This window comes from Carcharhinus amblyrhynchos, chromosome 12 (genome assembly GCF_965287045.1).
Source record: "Carcharhinus amblyrhynchos chromosome 12, sCarAmb.v2.hapA, whole genome shotgun sequence".
NCBI lineage: Eukaryota > Metazoa > Chordata > Chondrichthyes > Carcharhiniformes > Carcharhinidae > Carcharhinus > Carcharhinus amblyrhynchos.
Genome location: NC_137335.1, coordinates 18,709,053 through 18,726,470, shown reverse-complemented (window position 1 = coordinate 18,726,470; position 17,418 = coordinate 18,709,053). Strand labels below are relative to the sequence as shown.

The 17,418-nt window shown below is 43.7% G+C and overlaps 1 protein-coding gene across 1 annotated transcript in view; it reads right to left on the bottom strand.

The window, feature by feature from the left end:
• pygb (phosphorylase, glycogen; brain) overlaps window positions 1–17,418 on the bottom strand; it is an 85,053-nt gene that overhangs the window by 1,738 nt on the left and 65,897 nt on the right. The window contains exons 15-19 of the mRNA XM_080200137.1: window positions 17,132–17,190; window positions 9,886–10,027; window positions 7,893–8,100; window positions 6,915–7,049; window positions 3,903–3,969 (exon numbers count right to left, since the gene is read on the bottom strand). Coding sequence (XP_080056263.1) covers window positions 3,903–3,969; window positions 6,915–7,049; window positions 7,893–8,100; window positions 9,886–10,027; window positions 17,132–17,190 — 611 coding nt within the window. The remainder of the gene's footprint in view (window positions 1–3,902; window positions 3,970–6,914; window positions 7,050–7,892; window positions 8,101–9,885; window positions 10,028–17,131; window positions 17,191–17,418) is intronic.

Here is a 17,418-nt window from a genome sequence, read left to right as displayed (position 1 = left end):
TTCAATTTACTACCACACTCTGGGATAGTGAATTGCACAGATTCACAACCTTTTGAGAGAAGTAATTTCTCATCTGTTTTTAATCTGCTACTCTTTATTCTAAATCTATGATCTTTTGTTCTAGAATGCCCTACAAGAGGAAAGATCCTCTTTATGTTTACTGTATCCATCTCCTTTGTCATCTTGTATACCTCAATTAGATCTCTCATTCTTCTAAACTCTAGCAACATAAAGTGTTAAATCTCTCTTTATAAGACAAACCCCTCATCTCTGGAATCAATCTGGTGAACCGCCTCTGAACCAACTCTATTGCAACTACATTCCTCCTCAAGTAAAGGACCAAAACTGCACACAGTACTACAGGGTGGTCTCACTAATGCCTTGTACAGTTGCAGCAACACATTCCTACTTTTATATTTTATTCCTTTAGCAATGAATACCAAAATTCAATTTGTCTTTGCTACTACCTGCATATTTGTTTTCGCGACTCATGCACGAGTACACCTAGATCAGTCTGCACCAAAAGCACTCTGAAGTTTTTCTCCATTTAAATAAGTTGCCTTTATTTTTCTGACCAAAACAGATGCCCTCACGTTTATCCACATTAAACTCTACCTGGCAAATTTTGGTCCATTCACCGAACCTATCCATATCCATTTGTAAATTTCTTGTTTCCTCATTACAACTTACTATCCCACCTATTTTGTGTCAGCTGCAAATTTGACTATTGCACCTTTATTCTTGCATCCAAGTCATTAATATAGATTATAAATAGTTGGGGCAGTTACATCGTGTTAATCCTAGAAAGATCCATTTACCCTGACTCACTGCTTTGGTCCCTCAATATCCACTTCGCTTGTTACATCTTCGGAAAACTACAGCAAATTAGTCAAACATAATTTACCTTTCATAAAACCATGTTAACACCCAAATATCCAATTATTACTTCCTTAGTAATGGATTCTAACAATTCCCAATGACAGAAGTTGAACTAACTAGTCCGCAGTTTCCTACTTTCTACCTTCCTTCCTTCTTGAATAAGAGCTTTATATTAGATTTTCTAATCCACTGGGACCTTTCCTACAATTTTGGAATATTATAACCAATGGATCCACTATCTCCACTGCCACTTCCTTTAAGACTCTAGGATGTAGGCCATCAGGCCCTAGGGACTTGTCTGCCTTCAATTCCAATAGTTTATTTAGGACTTTTTTCCTTGGTGATGATTGTTTCAAGTTCCTCTCTTTTTACAGCCTCTGCATTATCTGTTACTTTGTGATAGCACTAGTGTCCTCACCAAGGAAACTGAGTCAAAATACTGATTTACTATCTCGCTGTTTGTGTTCCCCACTATTAATACCCCAGTCCCATTCTCCAAGAGACCAACATCTACTAGGGTAAAGTCTATCCTCAAAAGTACATAAATTACCTTTGTTTAACTTCAGAATATTGTTTGGGACTCCAGTTTCTCATCCTCAAAACTGAAATTGAAATTCTAGCATCACTCTTCCCCAGAGGATCCTTAACTATGAGATCATTAATTAATCCCTCCTCATTACCCAATACTAAATCCAGACTAGCCTCCTCTCTGGTTGGTTGCACCAAATATTACACCTAGAAATAATCTGATTTATTCAATAAACTCTCCCTCAAGGCTGCCCTTGCCAATTTGATTAATCCAGTCTATAGGCGTATTAAAATCAACCATGATTATTGCCATACCTTTCTTCCAAGCCTCCATTATTTCCTGCTTTATCCTGTGGAACTTACATTGTGGAACTACTTTTTAGGGACCAACAGATTATTCCCACCAGGGATTTCTTCTTCTTGCCATTTCTTATTTCTACCCAGAATTATTCTATGTCCTCCAGCGCCTATATCATTCATAAACAAGCCCGAGTGGAATACAGGCAATAAAGCCTGACTAAAACATTTAAAAAAGGATTTAACCATCTTTCAAAACTCAAGGTTTACATTTCGTTCTAGAGATAATCAAAATATTGAGTGGGTTAGATGATCACCCTGGGAAATGAGTTCAAATTTAGTACTGATTAGAGCTGATTAAAAATCACTTATTAGTTAACTATCAAAATCTTGCATGTAATTAGGACGTAGAACATTACAGCGCAGTACAGGCCCTTTGGCCCTCAATGTTGCGCCAACCAGTGGCCCTCTAACCTAAACTATTCCAATATTATCCATATGCCTATCCACTGACCATTTGAACGCCCTTAAAGTTGGCAAGTCCACAACTGCTGCAGGCAGGGCATTCCACACCCTTACTACCCTCTGAGTAAAGAGCCTACCTCTGACATCCGTCCTATAATTACCACCCCTTAATTTAAAGCTATGTCCCCTTGTGTTAGCCATCACCATCCGAGGAAAAAGGCTCTCACTGTCCACCCTATCTAACCCTCTGATCATCTTGTATGCTCAATTAGGTCACCTCTTAACCTTCTTCTCTCTAACAAAAATAACCTCAAGTCCCTTAGCCTTTCCTCGTAAGGCCTTCCCACCATACCAGGCAACATCCTGGTAAACCGCCTCTGCACCCTTTCTAATGCCTCCACAACCTTCTTATAATGCAGTGACCAGAACTGTACGCAATACTCTAAGTACAGCCGCACCAGAGTTTTGTATAGTTGCAACATGACCTCACGGCTCCGAAATTCAATCCCTCTACCAATAAAAGCTAATACACCGTACGCCTCCTTAACAATCTTATCAACCTGGGTGCCAACTTTCAGGCATCTATGCACACGTACACCGAGATCTCTCTGCTCATCGACACTACCAAGAGTCTTTCCATTAGCCCTATATTCTGTACTCCTGTTACTCTTATCAAAGTGAATCACGTCACACTTTTCCGCATTAAACTCCATCTGCCATCTCAGCCCAGCTCTGCAGCTTATCTATGTCCCTCTGCAAACTAACATCCATCCTCACTGTCTACAACTCCAACTTTGGTGTCGTCAGCAGATTTACTAACCCATCCTTCTACACCCTCATCTAGGTCATTTATAAAAATGACAAACAGCAGTGGCCCAAAACAGATCCCTGAGGTACACCACTTGTAACTGAACTCCAGGTTGAATATTTCCCATCAAACACCACCCTCTGTCTTCTATCAGCTAGCCAGTGCCTGATCCAAACTACTAAATCACCCTCAATCCCATGCATCTGCATTTTCTGCAGTAGCCTACCATGGGGAACCTTATCAAACGCTTTGCTAAAATCCATATACACCACATTACCACCAAATTAATTTGCAGTATTTCAATTCTGATCATAAACTGTACCTGGTGATTATCCATGCTCAACACAAATAATCCTTTCCGTGATAAGCACAAAACTCACTGATTAATGCAAATCCAATATGTGACCCCAGGCATTCAATGGACATCCCTGCCAACCTCATTAGTTTTTTGATTGAGGGACTTGTGTTTCTACCCCTAGATATAAAACTTTAGAATTTTCTCCACATATCCCACCTTTATATTTTCTCTTCCACTGTCTGCCATATTCATATTTTGTTTCCTATTTAGGATGGTGATGTGCCTTTCTTGCTGGGTGGTATGATATTTGTGATGCTAGACTGTAGCATCTGGGTATTGCCCTATCTTTCCTGGGTACAGCAGTATCAGTGATAAACTGCCATAGCACTTTCTTCAATAAGCTGGACCCTGGCATTTATAACAACCTTGGTGCAGAGGGCAAACCACTCAATGGATACAGTGGCTTTAGAGCACAGTAAATTGTGGATATCAATGATGGACTGGGTGACCAATGATGGAAGGATGGGGTCAGAGCAAGTGGAGGTCACGCAATATAGTCCCGAGTTGACAAGCCAAAGAGTGATTCACCAAGTGTATTTAACACAGTAAGCCTCGTAGGAGCCTCACCTTATAAAGCTCGCTCACTTTCTCTTGACATTTAATGTATGCTTCGAAGTCAGCAAACACCTTAAACCTGAAAGAAACGAAAGCCAAGATTAAGTGCCCAAAACAGAGATCCTGCAAACAACCAATTCAAAGAGAAGGATTAAACAAACCAGTACTTAAACACAAATGCCAGACAGAAGCACATTGGTAATTAGAATAAATAGTTCAGCTTGTGTTATAGATGGCCCAGGTTTCAAATGACAACTTAAAAAAAAATTGTCAAAAAGCATTTGGTACATTTTCCCGTTTGATATTCCACCTAAGTTAATATCTAAAGGGATACAAAGTTATGAGATGGAACTGACTGAATCATAATGGGTGGAAACAGAGGAGGAAAGTGGTTTCTCACATCAAACACAAATCAAAGAATGGAGCTGGCAGATCATAGGATTCTAAAGTAAACATCGAAGTTAAAGATTTGGATGTCTAACATGTAAGGTTTGTTGTGTTTGAAATCTCAGTGGCTCTTGTTAAGGAGTAATAACAATGGGAGGAGGGACCTGTTGAAGGCACCTGAACAGGACTGGGACAAATATCCTTACGGATAAGTTAATTAGTGTGTTGGAGGAGGGTTTAAATTAACTTAAGAGTGGATTGAAATAAAGACAAGGGGCAATTCTCCCAGTCTGCTGCACCGCTCGAGCAGTACAGCGGTAGAGGAGACATCAGCAGAGGCTGTTTCGCAGGCTTCTTCCTGGGTGCCATGGCCTCCGCGAATCTGGGAGACTAAGATTTCCAGAGTTATTGTCTCCATGCTGGAAATCAGCACAGAGCTGGCTGCCATATGGAAATTGCAATTCCCAATTCATCTGCAGGCCTGGGACTGAAATCTCTGGGCTCACTCATGTCTCCCCTCCTCTGTGCTGCCTGGAGTGGTTCACTCCAGTGGGGATAACGACTGCTCTCCACTAACAGAGAGCAAACAACTTTGCTGGAGAGAAGAAGGGCCATTGACTCCCCCCCACCCCAGCCCACCCCCAATACCCAGATGGTCACAGGCAAAAGGATGCTCCTTGGGCAGTGCCAATTGGTGGAGATGGGTGAGGTTCCACTACCGCTCTGAAATTGGGATCGCAGGCAGAAGTAGAGAAGGGATAATTGAGGGTTGCCCAGAGGGGTTGGAGAGGCCCCATTGATCTGGGGACTGGCAATGTGGAGTTACTGTGCATGAACTGACTTCAGCTCTGACAAAAATCGGTGTACGCACAGTGGCCCACTCAGCACTATGTTGCCGACCTCTCAGGTGGGAATAGGCCCTAGCCACAGATCTTCAGAATCTCGCTAGGACACTCTGATTCTGGAAATAATGCTGAAAAAAAAAGCAAGATTTACTTGCATTTTCCCGCAAATAGGGGACTTAGAATTTTCTTGGGGGAATCCTGGCCACAGCACTTAAAGTAGAAAGTAGGTGCATGGAGAAAGAGGAGAGACTTGCGTTAAATATCACAACATTAGAAGGAGATTGTCATTGAGAGGTCAAAGGCAAAATCTGTTTAGAGTTAAGAAACAGTGGCGTAGCTAAAATGCTTTTTGATATACTTTACAGGCCACCAAACAATGGGTAAGAACTAGAAAGGCTGAATTACAAATATATTATGAGCCACAAGAACAGAGGAATAAGACAAAGGAATACAGAATAAAAAAGGAAGGCTGATTTCAGTCAATTAAGGGGACTGTTCTGGGTAAATTGTGGTCAAAGCCTGCCAGGCAGAAACGTAACAGGAAAATGGACAGCTTTTGAAGAGGCGACAGATTGGGTGCAGGAGGTTCTGGCCATAATCTTCCTATTCCTCCTGGATTTCAAATGTTCAAAAAAGGGAGAATGAAGATGCTGTAACTTCAGGCCAATTAGCTTAAAATGTCAGTAGTGCGAGATTTTTTTAGAAACTATGGGTATGATCTTACTGGCTTATCATGCCAGTCTCCACCAATCAGGGATCAGATGTGATGGCCTCACTGGTGGGGACAGAGACCAGTGGAGCCCCCTAGGTGGCTGGGGGCAAGGCTGGAGAGTGTGATTGTGACTGGGAGCTTGCTCAAAAAATGAACACAATTCTCTCCTGTTTTCACACTTATTTGGGACTTAGAACTCTTTGGGTAAGATCGCCCTGAGAAAACGAACAGTCACTTGGATGAGCAAATAAAGAGCCAACTTAAATTTGTTATGGGCACGTGTATATTTCATACAGGACCAGGACAAGATTCAGGCATCTGCAGTTAAGTAACAACTTAACATTTTTGTCACACAAGTGCCAGACATCTCCTGAACTTCACTGTGGGTGTGACATAGGACACAGGATCGAGGGGGAAATATTGACTCGGATACTTCTCTGCTCTCCTTCAAAATAGTGTTTGACCAATAATTGAAAGAGTAAGAATGTTCTCCTACCCCCTGCACATAAGGATGGCTTCCATGTAGATAGCCATGATGTGGAGATGCTGGCGTTGGACTGGAGTGGGCACAGTAAGTTGTCTCTCAACACCAGGTTAAAGTCCAACAGGTTTATTTGGTAGCACAAGCTTTCGGAACATTGTCCCTGAATCACCTGCTCTGAAAGCTCGTGCTACCAAATAAACCTGTTGGACTTTAACCTGGTGTTGAGACTATTTACTGTCCATATAGGTACTAACATTTTGGCCCCTCAAGCCTGCTCCACCATTTGTTATCATCATGGCTGATCATCCAACTCAATAACCTGATCCCACCTTTCACCCATACCTTTTGATCCCCTTCACCCCATGAGTTATATCTAACTCCACATGGACTAGAGTGGTTCAGGTGGTAGCTGGCCAGCATTTTCTCAAGGGCATCAGGGATGAGCAGCAAATACTGGCCAGGCAGGCAAAAGTCAAACAATTCAATTTTCCATCTGCCATGGCTGGTTTTAAACTTTTTCTCTGGAGTACTCAGCCAGTAATGTAACTATGTCAGTGGGTAATCCATCAATAGCTTCTCTGTCTGATGCCAGTTACCTGTCATGGTGCATCAACATGTTAACAACATCTTTAAACAACTCTGGTTCTTTAGGGGAGAAGTATCCACTGCTGATCTGATCCATGGCTTGTCTCAGCTCTGGCAGCTTATCAAAGTACTCTCTAGCATCGTACCTGCACAAGACAGAAAAAGAAAGAGTAATTTATACACAAACTGTTCTTCCACAGGTGTAGTTAAGGAACTTTAGGAAGCCGAAGTGGTCATTTGGTTTATCAAGCTTTTTCATTCTTCATGACTGACAGATGTCTCAACTTCACCCATCTGTATACAATAAGTTGTGGATAAGAGTCCAGGAAATGGTTTAAGGGCTATTTAAAACAGATGAGGAATTAGAAATACCATAGTGGAAATATGAATCACTTTCACAGCAATGTTCTTCCTCTAACCATGCAGGACAAATACTGATTGGGACAGGTAACCTGGGAAATAGTTATCTGTAATGGAAGTTTCAATTACTATTTTCAATTACTTTCATGTGCAAACAGCAGACAGAAATGAAGAGCAATGTGTTGATAAAATAAATTATTGCATTTATATAGTGCCATTCACAATTTGTGGATGCCCCAAAGAGCTTTATAACCAATGAAGCATTTTGGAAGCAAAGTCACGTTGCCAAACATTGTAGCTAGTTTGTGGGTGCCAATCGAGGGATAAATGCTGGCCAAGGCACTAGACAAAGTTCCCCCACCTCTTCTTCCTCTATTGGTGCAATGAGATAGTAGATAGAGATTTTATTTAATGACCCATTTAAATGGCAACGGCACTTCAGACACAGTTACACACACTCAGTACTGCGTGGAGTATCAACCTGGATTTTGTGTTCCAGTCTCTGGAGTGGAGCTTGAATCCATGACTTTCTGATGCAGAGACAGGGATGTGACAACCGAACCATGGCTGAGATCAAAGGGATCTAATTGCTGTGTTAAAGCAAGTCATCATATTAATTTATTACTAACCCCTTTCTATCGAGTGCCTCGACATCTTCCACTCTCATCCCAAAGATGAAGAGGTTCTCCTCTCCAGCCTCTTCTGCCATTTCTACGTTGGCACCATCCATGGTTCCTATTGTCAGGGCTCCATTCAGCATAAACTTCATGTTCCCTGTGCCGGAGGCTTCTGTACCAGCTGTTGAAATCTGTTCAGACAGGTCGGATGCAGGGATCACTGTTACGAGAAATGAAGGGAGAGGAAGAAAAAAAGCATCAGCTTAGCTCTGTTTTTCCACAATGTTGACAATGCTTCATTTCTCTTTTGCTGGGTTGATGCTTTCAAATTATAATTATGTGCATTTACATAGCATCTTCAACATGATAAAATGCCTCCGGGCTCTGCACAGATACAAACTGACACCAAGACATAGCAAAAGATATTACAGCATGACCATAAATATATTTAAGACGCAGGTAGATAGGTTTTTGATAGGCAAGGGGATTAAGGGTTATGGGGAGAAGGCAGGAAAGTGGAACTGAGCCACGACAGATCAGCCATGATCTTATTGAATGGTGGGGCAGGCTCGAAGGGCTGGATGGCCTACTCCTGCTCCTATTTCTTATGTTCTTATAAACCTGGCCCAAGAGGTGGGTTTTCAGCAGGTTCTTAGAGGACAGAAGCTTAGGGAGGGAATTCCAAGGTTCAGGGCCTAGACAGCTGAAGGCACAGCTGCTAAAAGGTGGGGTGAAGGATTCAAAACTTGGAGAAATGCTTGTATCAGTTCTTGCCAGTAGCTTTTGTCACATTAGATTAAGAAAGTTAACTTTATGTAAACCTTTTTACAACCTCATAACAATGCAGAAACACTTAAGTACTTTTGAAGTCAGATCACTAGAGGGAGATGCACATCTTTTTCATTTTTTGAAATTCGAATCAGGGAGATAAAATAGATTGGGGAGGGGAGGCAATCTTACCATTGTGCCCTGCCGGCCGATGGGCGCCCATTTCTAGCACAAGGCTGGATAAATTATTTAAATATATTGAAATGCTGATTTACATGTAATTGCCCAGGACAGGGCTTACTGGGGGCTAGGATCCTGTGCACTCTGCAGGCGATTAGTCTGGGTGGCAATATTTCAGGGTGGGATAGGACTCACGATCAATCTGTGATAGCTAGGGAATGGAGTGTGAAGGGGGGAGTGCTGGGTCAAGGCTGGCTGCAGCAGCAGAGGCCTGCACATGTGCAATAGTGCCCTCTGCTGCTACAGCACGCTTGCTGGTGATTTAAGCCCCATCCCTTTCCCTACAGGTGAGGAATGGTTTAGCCCATTTCTTTCCTACACTAAGTGGATAAGATACTGGATTTGAATTTGCCCAAAAATACAGGTCAGAAACTCGCTTGTTTTCATGCCTGTCGAGTTTAAGAATTTCCCCCAGGGCAGAGTCCACAATTGGATAGTTTGTGATTAGCTTGTGAAAACAGCAGGCCAAGAATGCTGAAGGATTTCTCATTCATACTTTGCTCAAGATTTGAAAATTTTTCAAACAGCTATTGTCAGATGTCTTCCCTTAATTTATTTCCTCTAATGGGAGTCTAGAGCAAGGGGCATAACCTTAAAATTTGAGCTAAGCCACTGAGGATGATGTCAGGATGTGATTCTTCACAGAAAGAGTAGAAAAAATCATGAAATACTTCTCCTCAAATCCAAAAAGCTGTTGAAGCTGGATCACTAAGATGTTGAAACTGAGATTGATGAACTTTAGGTTGTAGGACTAAAATGGATTAAGTTAAAATACAAATCAATGATCTAACTAATATGTAGAAACTCATCTGGCTATATGACATATTTCTCATCCCCACTTGCTCTGCCATTATAGTGTTAATATAAATTTACAACCAAGAGTTTATGAAACTTGCTCAAGAGAACCACATCTCAGTTTTTGTTGTCTCTCTGCCAATAGCCAACAAATTTTAATACATGCAAATGCATTCCATTCTTGTGACTCTGTCTGCAGTACCTTTCTCAGCCAGAGACACCCGGTAGTTCTCCAGGAAGATAACCTTCAGTCGGTCACCCACGATGGGGTCATTGTTAACAACATTTCCAACAGAAGTGATAAGTTTGATGATCATCTTGGCCATATGGTAGCCTGGAGCTGCCTGTAAATAACCAAAACACATTTAAGCAGATAGCATAGCCCAGTTGTAAAAGAGAGACAAAGCAGCTTCATCTGGAAAAACAGATACATGGATAAGGACATAAACATAAGAACATAAGAAATAGGAGCAGGAGTAGGCCATCTAGCCCTTCGAGCCTGCCCCGCCATTCAATAAGATCATGGCTGATCTGTTGTGGCTCAGTTCCACTTTCCCACCCTCTCCCCATAACCCTTAATCCCCTCTCTTATCAAAAACCCATCAACCCGCTTCTTAAAAATATTTAGCGAGGCAGCCTCCACCACTTCAACGGGCAGAGAATTCCAGAGATTCACCACCCTTTGAGTGAAGAAGTTCCTCCTCAACTCCGTTCTAAACCGCCTCCCCTTTATCTTGAGGCTGTGCCCCCTAGTCCTACTGTCTTTTTTGAGCGGGAAGAGTCTCTCCACCTCTATCCTATCCATCCCATTCATCATCTTATACGTCTCAATGAGATCTCCCCTCATTCTTCTAAACTCTAGCGAGTACAAGCCTAGTTTATTCAGCCTCTCCTCATAGCTCAACCCCCTCAACTCCGGTATCAGCCTAGTAAACCTCCTCTGCACTCCCTCCAGGGCCAAAATATCTTTGCGCAGGTGCGGCGCCCAAAACTGCACACAGTACTCCAGCTGCGGCCTCACCAATGCCCTATACAGCTGCAGCAAGACCTCCCTACTTTTATATTCAATCCCCCTCGCTATGAAGGCCAGCATCCCATTCGCCTTCCTGACCACCTGCTGCACCTGCAAGCTGGGTTTTTGCGACTCATGCACAAGGACCCCGAGGTCCCTCTGCACCGTCACCTGCTGCAGTTTTTCGCCACGTAAGTAACAGTCCTTCCTACCATTCTTCCTACCAAAGTGGACCACCTCACACTTGCCAACATTAAATTCCATTTGCCATTTCCTGGCCCATTCGCCCAGCCTATCTAGATCCTTCTGCAGACTCTCCACACCCTCCGCACAATTTGCCTTTCCCCCAATCTTGGTGTCATCAGCAAATTTCGACACCCTGCACTCGGTTCCCTCCTCCAGATCATCTATATAAATGGTAAATAGCTGAGGCCCCAGCACCGACCCCTGGGGCACTCCACTAGTCACCAACCGCCAATCTGAATAGCACCCATTGACCCCCACTCTCTGCCTCCTATTTGACAACCAATCCTCTATCCACGCTAACACCCTACCCCCAACTCCATGTCCCCTGACCTTCTGCAATAACCTCTTGTGAGGTACCTTGTCAAACGCCTTCTGAAAATCCAGAAAGACCACATCCACCGGCTCTCCTCTATCCACTGCCCTAGACACATCCTCATAGAACTCCAGTAAATTTGTCAGACACGACTTCCCTTTAATGAAACCGTGTTGCGTCCGCCCTATCAAGCAATTCCCTTCAAGATGCCTCGCAATTTCCTCCTTAATGACGGATTCTAACATTTTACCTACCACAGACGTTAAACTAACCGGCCTATAATTCCCCGCCTTTTGCCTGGCACCCTTCTTAAACAACGGCGTAACATTAGCCGTTTTCCAATCTTCCGGCACTTCCCCGGAATCCAGCGACGTCTGGAAAATAACCACCAAGGCATCCACTATCACCTCCGCCATTTCTTTCAGAACCCTCGGATGCATTCCATCCGGTCCTGGGGACTTGTCCACAATCAGCCCCTCCAGTCTGTCGAGCACCACCTCTCTAGTAACAGTAATGTCATTAAGACCCTCCATTCCTACCACCTTTCCATCGCTAACACCTGGCAAATTATTCACGTCCTCCTCCGTGAAGACAGAAACAAAAAAGTTATTCAAGACCTTAGCCATATCCCCATCCCCTACCACTAGCTCCCCTTTCTCATTCTCTAAAGGACCAACGTTCACCCTAGCCAGCCTCTTCCTTTTTATATATTTATAAAAACTCTTGCTATCCTTTTTTATATTAAGTGCTAGCCCAGCCTCATAGCTTCTCCTACCCTCCTTTATCAACTTCTTTGTCAATCTTTGTTGACATTTAAACCTTTCCCAATCCTCTTCTCGCCCACTACTCTTAGCTACTCTAAATTCCTCCGCTTTTAATTTAACACTTTCCTTCACCTCCTTCGTTATCCACTGCTTATTACCTCTCTTCCTACTGTCCTTTTTAACCATCGGAATAAATTTCTGCTGAGCACCAAGAAAGATCTCCTTAAAGATCCCCCACTGCTCCTCAGCAGACCTACCTTCCAACGCACTCCCCCAGTCCACATTCGCCAATTCTTCTCTCATCCTACCATACTCCCCTCTATTCAAACAAAGGACGCGTGTCCGGGAACCCACTTTCTCCTCCTCCATCTGCACCAGAAACTCCACCATACAATGATCACTCTCCCCAAGAGGATCCTTCACCGCAAGGTCCCTAATTCTACCCGCCTCATTACATAGCACCAGATCCAAGATAGCTCGCTCCCTCGTCGGCTCCAACACACACTGTTCAAGGAAATTATCCCGGCAGCATTCCAAGAACTCCTCCTCGAGCCCACCTCGTCCAACATGGGTCGACCAATCAATATGCAGATTGAAATCTCCCATAACTACTGCCGTCCCATTCCTGCACGCCGCACTTATTTGCGTGTTAACAGCCCGCCCCACCTCCAGATCATTATTCGGGGGCCTATAGACGACGCCCACCAGCGTCTTCCTCCCTTTGCTGTTCCTAATCTCCACCCACAACGATTCCACGTTCTGCTCTTTGGCTCCGATATCATCCCTTGCTACCACCTTGATACTATCCTTAATCAGCAGAGCTACGCCACCCCCTCTTTCCTCCTGCCTATCCTTCCTAAACACTTGATAGCCCTGTACATTCATCTCCCAGTCCCTGTCACCTTGCAGCCACGTCTCTAATGGCCACCAGATCGTATCCATTTGTGTCGATCTGCGCCACCAGCTCATCCACTTTATTCCGAATGCTTCGTGCATTCAGATAAAGCGCTTTCATCCCAGCCTTCACCTGGACCCTATTTGCCGTAACGCCACACAATTGGGACATCCTTGGCCTCTTCCCTTACCTGTACCCTATCCTTAACTTTAGACCTCGTAGCGTCACCTACCCTCGCACCCTCCCCCCCCCCTAATTAGTTTAAAGCCCTGTCTACGGTCCTCTTTACTCGATTCGCCAACACTCTGGTCCCAGCACGATTCAGACCAACCCCATCCCGCCCGAACAAGTCCCACCTACCCCAATACTGGTGCCAATGCCCCATAAATTCGAACCCATTCCTCCCACACCAATCCCTGAGCCACCCATTCACTTCCTTTATCCTGTCAACCCTACGCCCGTCTGCACTCAGTTCAGGCAGTAGCCCAGAGACGACCACCTTGTCGGTTCTACTTTTTAATTCCATTCCCAGCTTCTCATACTCCCTCCCCAGATCCTCAGTCCGCACTTTGCCTACGTCGCCGGCACCCACATGTACTACAACGACCGGGTTCTCACCCTCCCACTCCAGGTTCCTCTGCAGCCCAGCTGTGACATCCTGTACCCGAGCACCAGGCAGACAACACACCCTTCTGTGCACTTTGTCATTGTGACAAAGGACAGTGTCAATACTCTTCACCCCACTATCTCCAATCACTACTACGTTCCTTTTCCCCCTCTCTTTGCCTATGTCCTGCTGCATCACTGTACCGTGTGCAGTTTGCTCACCAACCTCACCTGCCTCGTCCTCTTCCAGACTGGAAGCAAGAACCTCAAACCTGTTATGCAGATTAAGAGGCTGAGGCCTCCGCTCCTCACCCCCCTTCCTCCTCCCAGCAGCCCCCTTTTGTCCCTGACCCTTAGATTTAGCCAGTCTAGGGGCACCCTCTCTCCCCCTGATGACCCTCAGTGTCTGTAGCTCAGAGGCCAGCTCATCCACCTTGAGCTGGAGCTCCTCCAGCAACCTGCACTTACTGCAGACATGGTCACTGGGAAGGACCCTGGGGTCCGCCAGTTCCCACATCATACAGAAACCACACATCACATGCCCCTCCATTATTCACTGTAATTTTTTATGGGGAAAAAATTTTTTTTCCTTGTTTCTTGCTGTAGTAGTTTTGAAAAAAATTTTTGTCCTTGTTTTTTTTCAAACAAACTCACCTGGCCTTTTTTCCTTCCAGCCCTTTTTGATATTAAGCCCTATTAACTCACTCTGCTTCCCACTCACTCCGCTGCCCGCTGTCTACACCAGGCCTCCTTTTAAACCTGGCACTGATTTAAAGCAGGCTGGTCCACAACTGCCTTTTCACCACACCCTCAGAATTCTTAAAGCAGTAAATACAATAAATAAATGCTTTAAACAGTTCTACAAAGAGTAAAGTGCTTTAAACTTATTTTAAACAGGTTTTTAACAGGTAAAATCTTAGCTCTCTCTCTCTGCTCCAGCAAACAATGGAAGGCTTCACCGTGTATATATATGGCTATATGAAAATAAGTCAATCAGATGGTCTGTCTGTCTGTATATTCAAACAAAATGTAAAATATATATCTTTAGAAAACAGTAGGCCATTACCTCTCAAGTCTCTTTCGTCATTCAATTAAATCATAGGAGATCTGCATATTAATTTCACCATCCACTTTGGATCCATTTTACAAAATTTATCAGTATCAGTTTTGAAATTTTCAATTGATGGAGATATGGCAGGTTTATGGCTGAGTGTCTAGATTGACACTGCCCTTTGTGTTTGGCAACGTCTCCCTAACATTGCCCCGGAAAGGCCCAGTTCTAATTTTAAAGTAGTTTCCTACTTGTTCTGCACTTTTCACACTAGCTACCCCATCAAAACACTTAATCATCTGAAATACCTCAACAGATCACCCTTAATTTTCTATACTTGGCGGGGCGGGGGACATAATATAGCCTGTACTGCTTTCCTCAATTTAGCCTTTTTTTTACACCAACACCATTATTGCAAATCCACACTACACCCCTTCCAAAATCAATACATCTTCCGGGGGTGCAGTAGCATGGCCGAGGCAATACTCCAATTGCGATCTCAGCAGTGTTTTATACAACCATAACAAACGTTCATCCCTTTGTATTGCAAGCCCTTTGAGTTAATAATAAATATGAATAACAGGAATACAAATGAAGATTAAATGATAAAAACTGTTTGCTCCCATGTTTGGATGTTAGGGTTGCAATTTGTCTGAATTTGCTCTGGTTGAGACAGGCAGCACACAGACGTCATGCTGCTTCCTCATTTTCACGATTACAGCGATATGCAACTGGCTGCTATCTTGCTGAACCCTCAACAGGAAGCCCAGCAGCAAGCACATATTCCAGCTAGCTTGCATTTCTTAAAGAATCTACCTTTCAAGCATCTGCAGATGACAGTCTCAGTAGGAGTTGAGCAGTAAGAAAAAGTGCCCCACTTAGAGAAACTGGGAAGAAAGAAGTCTTCAAGGTGTAAGGATACAGTGCTGGAGGTTTTACTCAAAAAGACTGACATGGAGGTGCCTTGTTTTCTCCAGGGGGCTTTCAATGGACACCCTTAGAAGTGAGTAGCAGCAAATAGCCAGGGTGGTCAATTCACAGGATCACACCCAAGCAGTGGTATTGCAGGTTCAATAACCAGTCAATAAATGAACATCAGACGATACCTCCTATCCAATACAACACCAACCTCCCCTGCTGCTCAGTGCAGCATACCCCATCACTACTGCAATAACAGTTAGGACTCAGGTCTAACACTCAATTCTTCTGCAACTCCAACATCACCTTCACATCAACTTCCACATCACCCAAACAGTGCAATACAATCACTGATGTTTTTGCCTCTCTTGCAGGAGAGGGTGGCTCTTAAGAGTGCAAACATGCCTGCATCACCATGGAACAGACTATGCTCCACATCATGAAGGCAGCTTTAGTGGAGGCCATTGCATATATTACAGAGACCATTTAGGATTACATTGGATTAACTTCCATCAGACAACCAATGAACTTGCCCTCACTGAAATTGTACAGCCTGACTCTCGCCCAACCCTCCTCACTCAAGCTGGGGGTGGAAGGAGGAGGAAATTATGGGCATTATGTTACTGATTTATGACCATCTCCAAATCCCACATCATTCTCATCCTGCTAATTGCATGAAATGCAAGCTGCTGATGGTGACGGCTAGATCTTCACCAAACCTCCAATAGAGAAGCACAGTCACCTGATCGGACACACAATTACCATTTCAGATACCAGCAACTGGCGAATAAAGTTCACAGACAAGTTCTGCAAAGGGACTCACTTCAAAATGTGGAACAACTCTAGTGAGCATGCAAGCAAAGATGCTTGGTACATTGAAAGGCCTGATGTGGGTATGCCGGCGTTGGACTGGCGTAAACACAGTAAAAAGTCTGACAACACCAGGTTTTAGTCCAACCTATTTATTTGATATTATCAAATAAATAGGTTGGACTAAAACCTGGTGTTGTCAGACTTTTTACATTGAAAGGCCTGCCAGTCATCAGCTCGTAACTGGCAAGGAAAAGAGAATGGAGGAGTCTTACTCCAACATGGCACAGAGTAGCGCAGAGAACTTGGAACCTATCCAATCCACCAACGTCTTGACACTTGGGGATGCAGCCACAATGTTCCTATTTTTATGATCTTATAAAATCTGATGCCACACGAGACATTAGGATGAATAAATTAAAGCTTGCTAAAGGACTAGATTTTAAGAAGCATTTGAGAGAAGAGGTAGAGAGGCAAGAAGTTCAAGGAGGGAATTCCAGAGGTTAGGACAGAAGCCAATGCCAATGGTGGGATGACAGATGTGAGGATGCAAGAGGTCAGAATCGGCACAACATAGAAATCATGGGAAGTTGTGGGGCTGGAGGAGTTCAGAGAATGGGGAAAGTGAGGCTGGGGGAGATTTGAACACAAGGATGAGAATCCTAAAATCAAAGCATTGTTTCATCTTACTGTGTTTCTGAAAGTCTAGTCAAAGCATTTCACTGAACCAGCTACAAACACAATCTTCTACGACCAGAAACATTCGCTTCCTTGAAAAGAACGTGACTAGCTGCTGAAACGAGATCCCTTCTTGGGATTCTGCTTTTTCTTACCTTCCCGCCGATTAGGACTGTCCTTGGCACAAAGGTTTTGTTTGGGTCCCTTTTGATACCTGAAAGAGAAGCAAGATCATTTTAAAATGAAAGATTATTGCTGGTACCTTTGATCTTGTGTTTACAATTAATGAGAACATCTATGATTATTAGTTAAAATTACCACTAATCCAGCATTGACAAATTCTATAAATTCACTGACTAAATCAACATTAATTGGTCATCACTAGGTGTCCTTCAGAAGGTAGTGGTACAGTGCCTCTTGAACTAACTGGGAGGTAACAGGT